The sequence below is a fragment of the Prunus mume genome, linkage group LG3 (genome assembly GCF_029339155.1).
Source record: "Prunus mume cultivar Tortuosa linkage group LG3, ASM2933915v1, whole genome shotgun sequence".
NCBI classification, from domain to species: domain Eukaryota; kingdom Viridiplantae; phylum Streptophyta; class Magnoliopsida; order Rosales; family Rosaceae; genus Prunus; species Prunus mume.
This window is the reverse complement of record NC_142700.1, coordinates 20163173-20176290: the sequence shown is the minus strand read 5'-3', so window position 1 is coordinate 20176290 and position 13118 is coordinate 20163173. Positions and strand designations below refer to the sequence as shown.

The 13118-nt window shown below is 36.8% G+C and overlaps 2 protein-coding genes across 3 annotated transcripts; both read left to right on the top strand.

The window, feature by feature from the left end:
* Positions 1-1209: 1209 nt before the first annotated feature.
* Positions 1210-2180, top strand: LOC103326701 (nuclear transcription factor Y subunit B-9-like). Its single transcript, XM_008228939.3, has one exon. The coding sequence runs from the start codon at positions 1420-1422 to the stop codon at positions 1966-1968; it is 549 nt and encodes a 182-aa protein (XP_008227161.3). The 5' UTR covers positions 1210-1419; the 3' UTR covers positions 1969-2180.
* Positions 2181-5414: 3234 nt separating this feature from the next.
* On the top strand, positions 5415-11771 carry LOC103326728 (copper-transporting ATPase HMA4-like). Of its 2 annotated transcripts, none has more exons than XM_089048452.1 (9): positions 5415-5594; positions 6148-6410; positions 6528-7273; positions 7383-7854; positions 7941-8108; positions 8685-8939; positions 9566-9688; positions 9915-10397; positions 11082-11771. In XM_089048452.1, the coding sequence occupies exons 2-9, from the start codon at positions 6153-6155 to the stop codon at positions 11478-11480; spliced, it is 2904 nt and encodes a 967-aa protein (XP_088904578.1). In that variant the 5' UTR covers positions 5415-5594; positions 6148-6152; the 3' UTR covers positions 11481-11771. The 2 variants fall into 2 exon arrangements, with proteins under 2 accessions (XP_088904578.1, XP_088904577.1); XM_089048451.1 differs by lacking the exon at positions 5415-5594 and adding an exon at positions 5620-5709.
* Positions 11772-13118: the final 1347 nt, after the last annotated feature.

Here is a 13118-nt window from a genome sequence, read left to right as displayed (position 1 = left end):
TAAAAACATTTGTATCTTTTTGCCAAAAAAAAAAACATATATGTAGATAGTTTTCTGGTGAAGAAAAGCCAAATCAAAGAGGCTTCAGATTACGTCCATTTTTCTTTATCGAAATTTTACAAATGTCAGAAAGATTTATGTCCTGTATATAATATATATATATATGTATATATACATTCGGATTGAAAATTTGAAATTGTTTGATTAAATCCCAAGTAGACCAGCTAAAAAATAGCAGAGCACATGAAAAACCTTTGAGTAGCTGACAAGGTCTTTTGGTGTTTGGCGAAGACGAAGAAGAAGAGGATTAGGAAGGAGAAACGAGTTTTGAACAGTAGGAGTAGGTTAGGTAGGGCCCACTTTTTGTTTCTTTAAAATGAACCGTTTTCACACAACGGTGCCACGTGGACAAGCAAGCGCGTGAGGTGTCAGTTTATTCTTCTCTTTTGAGCTTAGCTGGAGGACTAACAGACAAACAAAACAGCGTGAGCATTGAGAAAAGACTTGGACCTTTTTCTTCTTTTGTCTTGACCAGAGTAAACGTAAGTCTGATGACATGTCGACGCGCGCGTCCATGCGTGGAGGTCACATTTGACGTCATCACCTCCTGAGCACCAAACCCTATTTTGTTTCTCAATTCCTTCTCTCTTGTTAGTAGATTAGATTAGTGTTGTTATACATGAGGGTTTGATCAATAACTACGCTTATTATTTAAATGGTCAATCATTTATGCATGCGTCAGTGACTAATTGTCTTTACTTGCGTGTGAATAATTAACTATTATTAATTAATACGAGTCTTACGATGAGTTTCACGGTAGATTCAAAGTCTTTGATATTTTTAACATACATTGTATTTAGTATTAGCATAGGCTATATAATGACTTGTAATTGCATGCATCTTGGTTAATGATCTTCCATATGGAGCTTTTATATCGTAGAAAGTGGCAAAACCATTTTTTTTCTTTGGTCGAACATGGTTGGCTAAACCATCTTCCATTTCTGCACTGCACACACAAACACACAGAGAGACAATTAATAAATTATTCACACCCATAAATGTACACCTTGATTACCATAACCATATCTTCCTCACCCATTAATAAACTGACCTATATTGTTACTTTCAAATAATATATATATATATATATATATATATATATATATAAAAGCTTGTTAATTGGTCTCTCATTTATGAACGTATCTGTACAGTGATTAATTATTGCTCGACTTACATGAACTGTTTTTTTCAACCTTGAACGCAGCACAAGTCAACAACTCCGAGAGGAGCAACTCCAAAGCCCCAATCAACGCTACCCCAGCAGCAACCAACAGCAACGCCGCTGCGGCCGTAGCCAACGCCGGTGATCCTGCACAGCTGGCCCCACAACAGTCTGTTGTTCGCGAGCAGGACCAATACATGCCTATCGCGAACGTGATCCGCATAATGCGTCGTATTTTGCCACCCCATGCGAAAATATCTGACGACGCCAAGGAGACCATCCAGGAGTGTGTGTCCGAGTACATTGCCTTCATCACTGGGGAGGCCAACGAGCGCTGCCAGCGCGAGCAGCGCAAGACCGTCACTGCCGAGGACATCCTCTGGGCGATGGGGAAGCTTGGCTTCGACAACTACGTCGAGCCCCTCACTCTTTTCCTCCAGAAGCACCGGGAGTCGGAGAACAGCGACAGGTCCACTCTGAGAGCTGAGTTTATGAAGAGGGATCGTGCAGTGGATTTTGGACCTGCTGGGCCCCCGATTGCCCTGATGCCTCCTCCACCGCCTTATGGGCCGGGCTATCCTTTTGGGCCCCAGCATGGTCCTGGGATGTTCGACCCATCCATGCTTGGGATGTTTAGGGATGGGTCGTCATCTGGCTCGGGTGGGGGAGCTGGGTCTTCGTCGGCTTCAGGAGATCAGGGTCAGAATTCATTGGAGGGGTTTGATCCGTTTGCTCAGTTCAAGTGAGCACAATTTAGAGCAGGGTCTCTGCTTACCAGAAAACAATGAATAAGTAGTAATTAAAGACTTTTGGAATAATAAAGTACTCGCTGGTTGTTGCTGTTGTAGACCAGTGTGATGTACTTTCATGTTTTATCATGGTTTCAGAATAGCTGGGTTGTTTCATTTGAGTTTTAAGACAGCTTGAGTAGTTGTAAATCTTTGATTAATGAAACTGTTTTATTTGGTATGTGTTTTAAGGGACAAAAGGCAGGCCGGCCGTAAACCTAAACCAAAATTCCAATGCAGCCCAAATGTTTCATAGCTCTAATCCAATTCCAAGCCCAATCCATAGGCATCAAGCCCATTTGCAGAGACGATATTATTTATATCTCCAAACAAGTGAAATTCTATAATGAGGGTGCCATATATGAACTTACCATGTGGGCCTTCATATTAACTACACAATCATTTCATTAAACTTAAGTGAAGTTCTTATTCGGATGAATCATGTGGCAAATATAAAGATCCACATCTATGGCCCATATATTACATCTTCACCATAAAACGACTCCTCCAAACAAAATACCCTAATCCAATGGACACCAATAGTGCAGAATCAACCTCAACCTCAAGCTTGTTTGAGGCCTTTTATACCAAGCAATAGGCTTTTTTTAATTTATCCCAAGCGCTTACTTTGCAACCAGAACAGGTCTCTGGCTGATCCTGACTCCCAATTTGAACATATGGAGCTAACATTGTTGATTGGTACTACTGGTTGAATAAGAGTCATTCATGTGTACAACTTATACAAGATCTGCCGTATGAAACACACAGGTTATGTGACCACCACAGAAAAGAAGAAAAAAAAAAAAAAAACCCAACACGAATGCTCTGTGATGGGGATATGCCCACCCAAAAAGCTTAACTATTATATGACAAAACAATAATCATTTCAATACTCATCTAACAAGTGTATGCCGTGTCGCCTTGACACCATGAGTGCTGTTATTTGTATTATATTTTTTTGATCATATTGTTGATCACATCTCTAATACAGGTGAGTCTCGTACATTAATAGGTCCTACTTATATTAGAGAGGTGATACACAATTTGATCAATAAACGCAATGCAAATCCGTAGGACCATTTTATATCATCTATGCTGCCTCAAATTAAAAGCTCTATGTTTGTAAGAATGAGAGTCTAGATTAAAACTAAGTGACAAATTAAACAATTCTCAACCTTCTCAACATGCCCAACTTGGAGCCGAAGTGAAGTAGAGTAACAGGAGGAGGCCAGGAAGATGAGTGCTCTAATAACAAGAAAGTGTGTAAAAAGCATATATGTTTGGTCCTCGTCTTCCAAAAAACATGGCATGACTCATTTTGATGCTGACCTATCGCTCTACGGGAATATTATCACGCCCATCCCGTCCTCTTCCAAAAAATACTATTATTCTCTGCAGCCAAATCCAGAATCTACCCAAAATTGACGAATTCCAGGCACATCATGATCAGCAAAACGATTGGATATCCACTAATAAAGAGAGGAGGATGATATTTTGAGCACGAGATGATGAGATGAGAGTGTTAAGGCTGAACATTTCTATACTGCCATGACAGATGGTGCGCTCAAAAGTGTTGCTGCACTTCGTTGCACAGTACACGCATGAACCCAAGGACAAAGTCCTGGACCATGCACCATGTTCTTTCCTTTATTTTTTTCTTTTCCTTTTAATTTTAGGGTAAATAATATGGACCACGTACGTTTTGCTTTCAAATCTGTACTTAAAAGAGCATGCACATACCAATTGGTGATGAAAAAAAATAAAAAATACACGGACATATATTATATATATAACACTAAAATCATGATTCAAACGAAAAAAAAGGGCAAAATAGAGTTCTTCTTTAAGATGAGTATTTACCATTATATATATATATATATATATATATATATGAGGTCCTATATTCGATTCTCCCCTCCACCAATATCGTTTGTATTAAATAAATAAAAAATCACGATTGAAATATTAATTCGTGACAATTTAATTGAAATATATTTTAAATTTGAATTTCTGCTCTCATATAAAAAATATTAATTAAATATATTTCAAATTCGAATATCTGCTCTCGTATGAAGAAAAGCTGATATGTAATTAGATGTGAACAAAAGCTGATGCATAAATGAATTATATAGTATGTGGTTTCTGAACCCATTGAGAATTTCGATTTTGCTTTACCCGTCTCTTTCTGGAACGGGTTGCTGTTACACGTCTCTCTCCCTAGCATTACTACTGGCATTGGCACCAGTCCTCTGCTGCGTACACTTGGATGGGATACAATACTCATGCAAGTCTATCATCTGAATATACTTAATCTTATGACATCTCAATATCATAGGCTCATATAGCATTTATAAATGATGAATGTTTGACATTGACACCCCAAAAGTTTGGCCTAATTATATTCGAACTTTAATTTGAAAAAAAAAAAAAAAAAAACCTACTTAGAGAGAAAAAAAAGTTAATTAATTAGAAATATGATATGTTAATATAGTATTAAAAAATAAATACATTTGTAATAATATTAATGAATTGGTAGAACTATCTGTGTCACACCAAAAAATCTATTGAAGTTCATGATCTTGATATAATCTTGCGACGTGTCCACATTAGAAATGAAATTACTCCAATACCCTCATTTGGTTAAAAAAAAATTATGGGAGTGAGACCTATTAAGCTTGAGTGACCTACACGGCAAAAGAGGAAGAACTCTAATCCACATATTCTAGGAGTTACTTCGTGCCAAATCTATTTAGATTAGGAGAAGGAATTCAAGGCCAAAACTGCTAACAATAAGAGGGATCAACTTCTTCGTTAGTTTCCTCTTACTCATGTTTACTTACTAAAAATACGAAGGAAGTCATGAATCGGAACTCAACAAGTAATCATTTACAAACTTCATACTAAATCTAAATACACTCTTTGAGAAATCTAAGGTATTCATTCGTAGAAAAATCAAATTATATATAGGGCTCAAACCGTTGGGATTGGTGAAATGGAATATTTGGAGTTGGAAAAGTACCCACACTAAAGAATGCAAATTGTGACAACATGATGTTTACATCAAACAGGCAGGATCGATATACAACAATAAAAATTAAAAAGTTATTAAAATATAAAAAAAAAATTATACAAAACCAAATTTCTCCCGGCACCTTGTTCCCTTTTTGTCCAAACCTTCATAATATTCCACACATGCATGATATTTCTAGTATAATTAAGCCTTATTTGGGGGGTCGGTGTGTAATTAGGCCTAATCAAAGGGTATGAGTCGTAAAATAAAACCGTTCAAACCTATGCGTATGAGGGTGGGAAATCAAACATATATAAGACGTTATAATTTCAAATTTTTAAAAAGTCAGGCGACTATATAAACGACAAGCCCCACCAACAACAATTCCATACGCACAGAAGAAAATTCTGGGTCACAAACTCTCCGCGGTTTCGCCGACCTCACAATTCCCGCCTCCCTTCGCCTCTGCAAAACCCTAATATTCTTCTCAGCTTTCTCGCCTCTTTCCTTCTTTTCAGCTTTTACCTTTTTTCCTCCACTCACTCACTCGCGTCGTCTTCTTCGTCAATTAAAGGTACTTTATGCGCACTCACGCACGCACTTGCGTATATATACACACCTAGATATAGATATGAGCTCTACAATTTTGTATTGTTCTTGATGATTGACAGAGATGAATTTTTTTTTAGGTTAATTGTACTTTGATCACTTGGAACTTTGAATTTCTTTGTTAATTGATTAATTTCAATCTTTTTATGTATCAATTTCTTTAATTTTTCTGCTGATGTTGATTGGATAAATTGTAATAATTTAACAGTAACACACAGTTTATTTATTTGTTGTATATTAATTTTTTGGTGTTTGATTGATTGATCACGTGCGTATGATGTTTGATTTTTGATTTTTTTTCCCTTCTGTTTTAGCCATCTTTAATCTTTCTTACTTTTTTTTTTGCGGACTTAATCGTTTTTTCATTATGGATACATGCGTGGAGAAACATGTGTGTATATATATATATTACTGTTGTCTTCAAATATAGTTCAAAAAAATTCGATGTTATTTTGGAAAGTCTAGAATAATTGGCCCCAATTATTTGTATTTAGTACTAAATATCATTTGTAATTTAGGTTTGATGGACTCGAACAATTTGGATGGTGGAGTGGATGCTAAAGGGATGGATGATCTGAAGGAGCCTCTGTTGAAGCCTTTGGATATTAATAACAAAGATAAAAGGATTAGAACAGTTAAGTTCAAAATAGGGGATATCGAGTGTGCATCTTGTGCAACTACCATTGAATCTGTGCTCGGAAAGTTTGATGGGGTCAAGAATGCAACAGTGTCGCCCATTCAAGGCCAAGCTGCAGTCAATTATATACCAGAGCTCATTAATGTTAGACACGAGATCCTGACAAAAATGTTTCTACTTTAAATTTTTTTAACTACTTCATTAGTATGTTTTATGGACATTTATATGATAAAGGATAACATATGATGTATTCTGTGTTAGGCAAAAAAAATTAAGGAAGCCATAGAAGATGCAGGTTTCCCAGTTGATGAGTTTCCAGAACAAGACGTAGCAGTCACCCGGCTTAGGATAAAAGGAATGGCATGCACAAGCTGCTCGGAGTCTGTTGAATCTGCCCTTCGAATGATTGCTGGAGTGAAAAATGCAGTTGTTGGTCTAGCCCTTGAAGAAGCAAAGATTCACTTTGATCCAACCCTCACTGACACCAGTTGCATTATTCAAGCAATTGAAGATGCTGGCTTTGGAGCTGATCTCATTAGTTCTGGGAATGATGTAAACAAAGTTCATCTAAAACTTGAAGGAGTTAATTCTCCGGAGGATATGAGTATTGTCCAATCCTCCCTTGAATCAGTTGAAGGTGTAAATAATGTTGAAGTGGATTTCGCAGAAAAAAAGGTGACTATTGCCTACGATTCAAACCTCACAGGTCCAAGATCTCTTATACACTGTGTCGAAAAAGCCGGCCATGACCTCAAATTGTACCAGGCAAGCTTGTATGTCCCTCCAAGACGAAGAGAAGCTGAGCAGAAACATGAGATTCAGATGTACAGGAACCAGTTTTTCCTGAGCTGCCTATTTTCAGTTCCTATATTCTTTTTCTCAATGGTTCTTCCTATGCTTCCTCCATATGGTAACTGGTTAGAATACAAGGTTCACAACACGCTTACTGTAGGGATGCTTTTAAGATGGATTCTTTGCACACCAGTGCAGTTCATTGTCGGCCGGAGGTATTCAATTACTGTATTTCTATTCTTGTTCTTGTTATGAGTTGTGTAGCAAAAACTTGTACATCCAGGCTTTTGATAAATAAATATTGATTTTGGATTTCCTTGTCAGGTTTTATGTGGGATCGTATCATGCATTAAGACGTAGATCAGCTAATATGGATGTTCTTGTTGCACTGGGAACCAATGTTGCTTATTTTTACTCTGTCTATATAGCAATGAAAGCATTGGCTTTGGATAAATTTGAAGGGCAAGATTTCTTTGAAACTAGTTCTATGTTGATATCCTTTATACTCTTGGGAAAGTTCTTAGAAGTTATAGCTAAAGGGAAGACATCCGATGCTTTAGCGAAGCTGACTGACCTTGCTCCTGATACAGCTTATCTGTTGTCATTGGATGATGATGGAAATGTTATCTCCGAGATGGAAATTAGCACTCAACTTATTCAAAGAAATGATATACTTAAGATTGTTCCAGGGGCAAAAGTTCCTGCTGATGGTATTGTAGTTAGTGGTCAAAGCTATGTGAATGAGAGTATGATTACAGGAGAGGCACGGCCTATTGCTAAAAGACTTGGTGACAAGGTAGTAAACATTTTTTCTTACTTCTTTTTTTCTGCAGCATTTAAGGAAAAATGCTAAATTCCAATTTTTTCCATGTTCTTGAATAGGTTATTGGTGGCACCATCAATGAGAATGGATGCTTACAGGTGAAGGCAACTCACGTTGGTGCAGAGACTGCACTGTCCCAGATAGTTCAACTTGTTGAAGCAGCGCAGCTTGCCAGAGCACCTGTTCAGAAACTAGCTGACCAGATTTCAAAGTTTTTTGTTCCAACAGTAAGTTGATTTTTATATTCCTCTTTACCATGTAATGTTGGTAATAAATTCTGCTTAATACATTTTTTAGCTAGATTAACCTGCTTCTAAGATTTTTAATTCCAATAGTTGAAGTTTTATGTGCATTTTTCCTATCATACTTTTACCCAAAAATAAAAAATAAAAAAAATAATTAATTAAAACTGGAAATTGGATATTGAAGTATTCAAGGCACTTAGCTGCATCTGATTGTTAGCAGGAGACGCTTCTCTCTAAAATGAAGACTTGCCCTTGATTTAAAAGATCAGGAGCATGTATTTAGGCAATGCTTTTGTTTTTTCTTTCTATTGGTTATTTTAATGTCTTTCTTCTTTTTTATTTCTCTTATCTGTCTTTTGCTTTCTTGGCTTTCTGTGGGCCAGTTTTTATTTTTTGTGCTCCCAATAACATCTGAGTTATTTTTTCTTTTTGGAATATTTTGTTTAAAGTTGAGTTTCTTGCTTGACAAAGTAGCTAATGGTAGCCGGAGGCAAATAACTCCACGTGTTATGACAAATTTTCAATTTCCGAATTAATTTTTTGCCTTTCCTATATCAGGTTGTCATTGCAGCATTTTTAACATGGCTGGGATGGTTCATCCCTGGAGAATTTGGTCTTTACCCAAAACATTGGATACCAAAAGGCATGGATAAATTTGAGCTGGCATTACAGTTTGGTATCTCGGTGCTAGTGGTTGCTTGCCCTTGTGCTTTGGGATTAGCAACCCCTACTGCAGTAATGGTTGCAACAGGGAAGGGTGCTTCACAAGGTGTTCTCATCAAGGGTGGAAATTCACTTGAAAAGGCTCATAAGGTAAGGCCACCTTTGCCTAGGAAACAACTTTCAGCTGTCTATTTAGAATCTGGGTGCAATTTACATGTTATGTTTGCTAGTGTCTTTAGTTACTTCATTTAGAAATAAAAGGAGACTGGAAACCTGCTTGTTTTGGTATTAGGAAATGCAAGTGTGACAATTTTTACTTGAAAAATTGCAGTATTGTGACATTATCTCACAATAAGGTGAATTGCCGATCACAAACTATATATGTCTTGAGGTTGCAAGTGTAGTTATTTTCTTGTTTCCTCCTTTATGAGGTTGTTTTCCTTTTATTGGTCATCAGGTCTCATGAAGTTCATATTATCACATATTTTACCAACATAGCTTATGTTGATGATTGCAAATTGCAATTATGAAAAATTTTATACTTAAGAACAGTAATATTCTCTGCCTCCCTTTTGTGAACTTGTAGGCTTTGAACCCAAAAAAAAACATTACAATTTATGTCATTGTGTATGGAGGGATGCAAACAGAACCTAAGTCATGCACATCCATAGATTTCATATCATTTGACACTTTTTAGGTATCTGGACATTTAACTGGGCGTTCTTTTTGTTTTCTTTTTTCTTTTTCTAAAAATACATATGTGTGTGATCCTACAGGTGAAAACAGTTGTTTTTGATAAAACTGGGACACTGACAGTTGGGAAACCAGAAGTAGTCAGTGCTGTGCTCTTTTCCAATTACTCAATGGAGGAGTTCTGTGCTGTGGCTACCGCTGCAGAGGTTGGTGCTTATATTTCAAAATTTTACATGAAAATTTACTATCTTTACTGTTAATTTGAAACTTTGAGTGCTTAAAGAGTTAAGCTACACATGACATAATCCCCAATAACCGCTGATAGGTTTGTTTGTTTACCACCATTTTAATTTATGAATGATTACAATTATTGTCCTATCTTAATTTATTTTGACAATTATGCTAACACACCTCTTTTTTACAAATATTTAGGCAAATAGTGAACACCCAATAGCAAAATCCATTGTGGAGCATGCTAAGAGGCTGCTTAAGAAGTTTGGATCAACTGAACATGTGATGGAGGCTAAGGACTTTGAGGTACACACAGGAGCTGGGGTTAGTGGAAGAGTTGGTGACAAAATGGTTTTGGTTGGGAACAAGAGGCTCATGCAGGATTGTAATGTCCAGGTTCGTCCTGAGGTTGAGGAATATGTTTCAGAAAATGAAAAACTGGCTCGAACTTGTGTGTTGGTTGCCATTGATGGAAAGGTTGCTGGGTCTTTTGCTGTAACTGATCCAGTGAAGCCAGAGGCTGCACGAGTCATCTCTTATCTTCACTCAATGAGCATTTCAAGCATCATGGTTACTGGTGATAACTGGGCTACAGCAGCAGCTATTGCAAAGGAGGTTGGCATTGACAAGGTGTTTGCTGAGACAGATCCACTGGGAAAAGCTGATAGAATCAAAGAGCTACAGGTAAGCTTATTTCAAGAAGTTTAAATATACGTAGTTGTATGAAGCCTTGTTAATATGCTTTTACTCCCTGACGTGTAGGCAACTATACTAGACTAGAACAAGATTTTGCATGAGTGAGTGATACATTTACAGATGTTCTTCCTAGTTCCGCTTCTAGAATATGGAATTTACTATCCATTTTATCTTTAGGATGGTGGTGACATTTTGTGAGGCATGCAAGCCTCAAATTCTGTTCAGTGTGTGCTTTTTTCATCTTCTCCAGCCTCTACCTCTGTCAATTTTTAGAACTCATTTTCCAGCTGAAAATTACAGGCTTTTTGATCCAGTTGAGTTGTAAAAATGGTTGAGAACAAAACCATTGAGCATGCTTTGATCATTAGTTGACTTATTTCGAAACATCGGAGAGCTTTGAGTCACTAGTTGAATTTCTTGTAAAGGTTTGATGAGTCTTGGATTAATTTGCTTTTTAATGAGACACTGTGTCTTGGATTACTATTACCCAGCTACACAAGCAATTTTATTCTGGTTTCAATTTTATCAGTGGTATGTCGAGAGTAAACCAATTTCTTTAAGGAACATTTTAATTTTTTAATCTGTATTAAGTTTTTTCTCCTACCTAAATATGTGAGTACAATATGAGCAAGTATAGCCTTCTCTGACTTGTCAAATGAAAATTGGATGCAGTTGAAAGGGCTGACAGTGGCAATGGTGGGAGATGGAATCAATGACTCTCCAGCTTTGGTTGCAGCAGATGTTGGGATGGCAATTGGTGCTGGCACCGACGTAGCTATCGAAGCAGCAGATATAGTTCTGATGAAGAGCAATTTGGAAGATGTAGTTACAGCCATACATCTCTCTAGAAAGACCATGTCTCGTATTCGTTTGAATTATGTCTGGGCCTTGGGCTACAATATCCTTGGCATGCCAATTGCTGCTGGAGTCTTGTTCCCTTTCACTGGAATTCGATTACCACCATGGCTTGCAGGTGCCTGTATGGCTGCTTCATCTCTAAGTGTGGTATGTTCTTCTCTCCTGTTGCAGTCTTATAAGAAGCCTTTGCATATCTCCGCCAAGTCTGCATGACAATCGACATTTGACTATATTTCAACCTCTGGTTGTTGCTTCCCTTCTTCATTATTGCAGCAACGAATATGTACATGGAAATAGTTTAAGTGCAATCGTGATTGAATAATATTTTAGAAGTATAAGGCCTTGTTTCTTCTACCAAGATTTTGCCATATCATTTATGACTCTTGGTGCTCTGGAAAACTAATTATCTGTAACAATAATGCTACGGACACCAAAATTGTGCACCACAATTGAGTCCCAAATGATGTGGTATACTCCACATCGTCAATTTTATATTATTCTTTTTATGAATCGTTACTTTGCTTGGGTAAAAGACTATTTAAAAAAGTAAAGTTAATTAACCCTAATAAAAATAATCCCTCGTAGCAAAAAGAAAACAAGAAACCCTAATCGCCATCCTACACCATGGTACCACCATCTGTCTCACCGCCATCATTAAGATCTTACAAGCAATCCCATTTTAGGGTTCGAAATAAATTGAGGAAATTAAATAAAAAATATTGAAGATACAGGCTGCTCATCATGATGATAGTGATGAACAGTCCTTGTACAAGACAAACAAAGCTTAAACCATGATTATTTCTTCTCTCTTCCTCCCTCCACTCTAATATTAGTTTGTGTTGTAGTTGAAGGAGAATTAAAAACACAAGCTTCTTTCATTAGAGTAGAGAATGCAGGAGAGGGCTCTTGAATTGGTTTTTTCATTAGTTGACTTTTCGGTTTCATTCTTAATTCAATTATTTTAGAAGTTAATGATTTTTATTTAATGAATACATGTTGGAAATTTGTTAAGTGAAAATTGATGCGTACAAATTTGGTGTCCCTAATGTTACCCCTATACTGTAAAGTTGAAAATCCATAGCTTGTTCCAGTTTTTATTCCGTTCAGGCCCAAAAATGTTTGTGCTTTCCCAAGCTGTTGCTGTTTCACTTGGCCATACACACCATCAAAGACTCAAGGCCCACCAATCTTCAAAGTAGATGCTGTAGACAGCTTCATACTTGGGCATACGGTGCGGCATTGATATAGAATGCGTAACGCACCCCTCAATTAACCTTATTTGGAGGACATATTGTGAGGTCACCACTACTTTTACTTGAACAATCCAAACAACGAACATGGTATTTGTAAAAAATACTAGTATAAAAACCATTTAATTGAATAGTTAAATGGTTTCGCATTCGTCATTGAAATACAATTTTAAGAAAATACTAATATAATAACCGTTTAATTGAATAGTTAAATGTCATTAAAATACAATGCAATGCGAGTCCCCCAAACATTAAATGTTGATGATATGTGTTCAACACAATTCTCTCAAATGGCTTAAATTACTAATGCTTTATTAATTTTAAATTGCTATTAAAGCAAATAATAACATGAAATCAACATATTGGATTGGATTCTTCTTACAACAAAATCCGTATGTCGGTTTTTGAATTTAGAGATCCAATTCAATCTGCTAAAGTCATCAAAACCAATAAAAACTGAATTGGATTGAATCAGTTCGTTTGAGCGGATTGAATTTTTGAACACCCCATGTTCATGGTGTTTCCCATACATCTTATTGACAAGAGAATCCTGCAAGCCAACCTAAAAACATCAAGCGTGGCACAAAAGACCATCTTCACA

Excerpts from the sequence above, each read along its gene's own strand:
- LOC103326701 (XM_008228939.3), top strand. The coding sequence starts at position 1,420 with ATGCCTATCGCGAACGTGATCCGCATAATGCGTCGTATTTTGCCACCC.
- LOC103326728 (XM_089048451.1), top strand. Across the intron at positions 7,274-7,382 it reads CAGTTCATTGTCGGCCGGAG|GTTTTATGTGGGATCGTATC; the intron begins GTATTCAATTAC and ends TTTCCTTGTCAG. Across the intron at positions 9,689-9,914 it reads CTGTGGCTACCGCTGCAGAG|GCAAATAGTGAACACCCAAT; the intron begins GTTGGTGCTTAT and ends ACAAATATTTAG.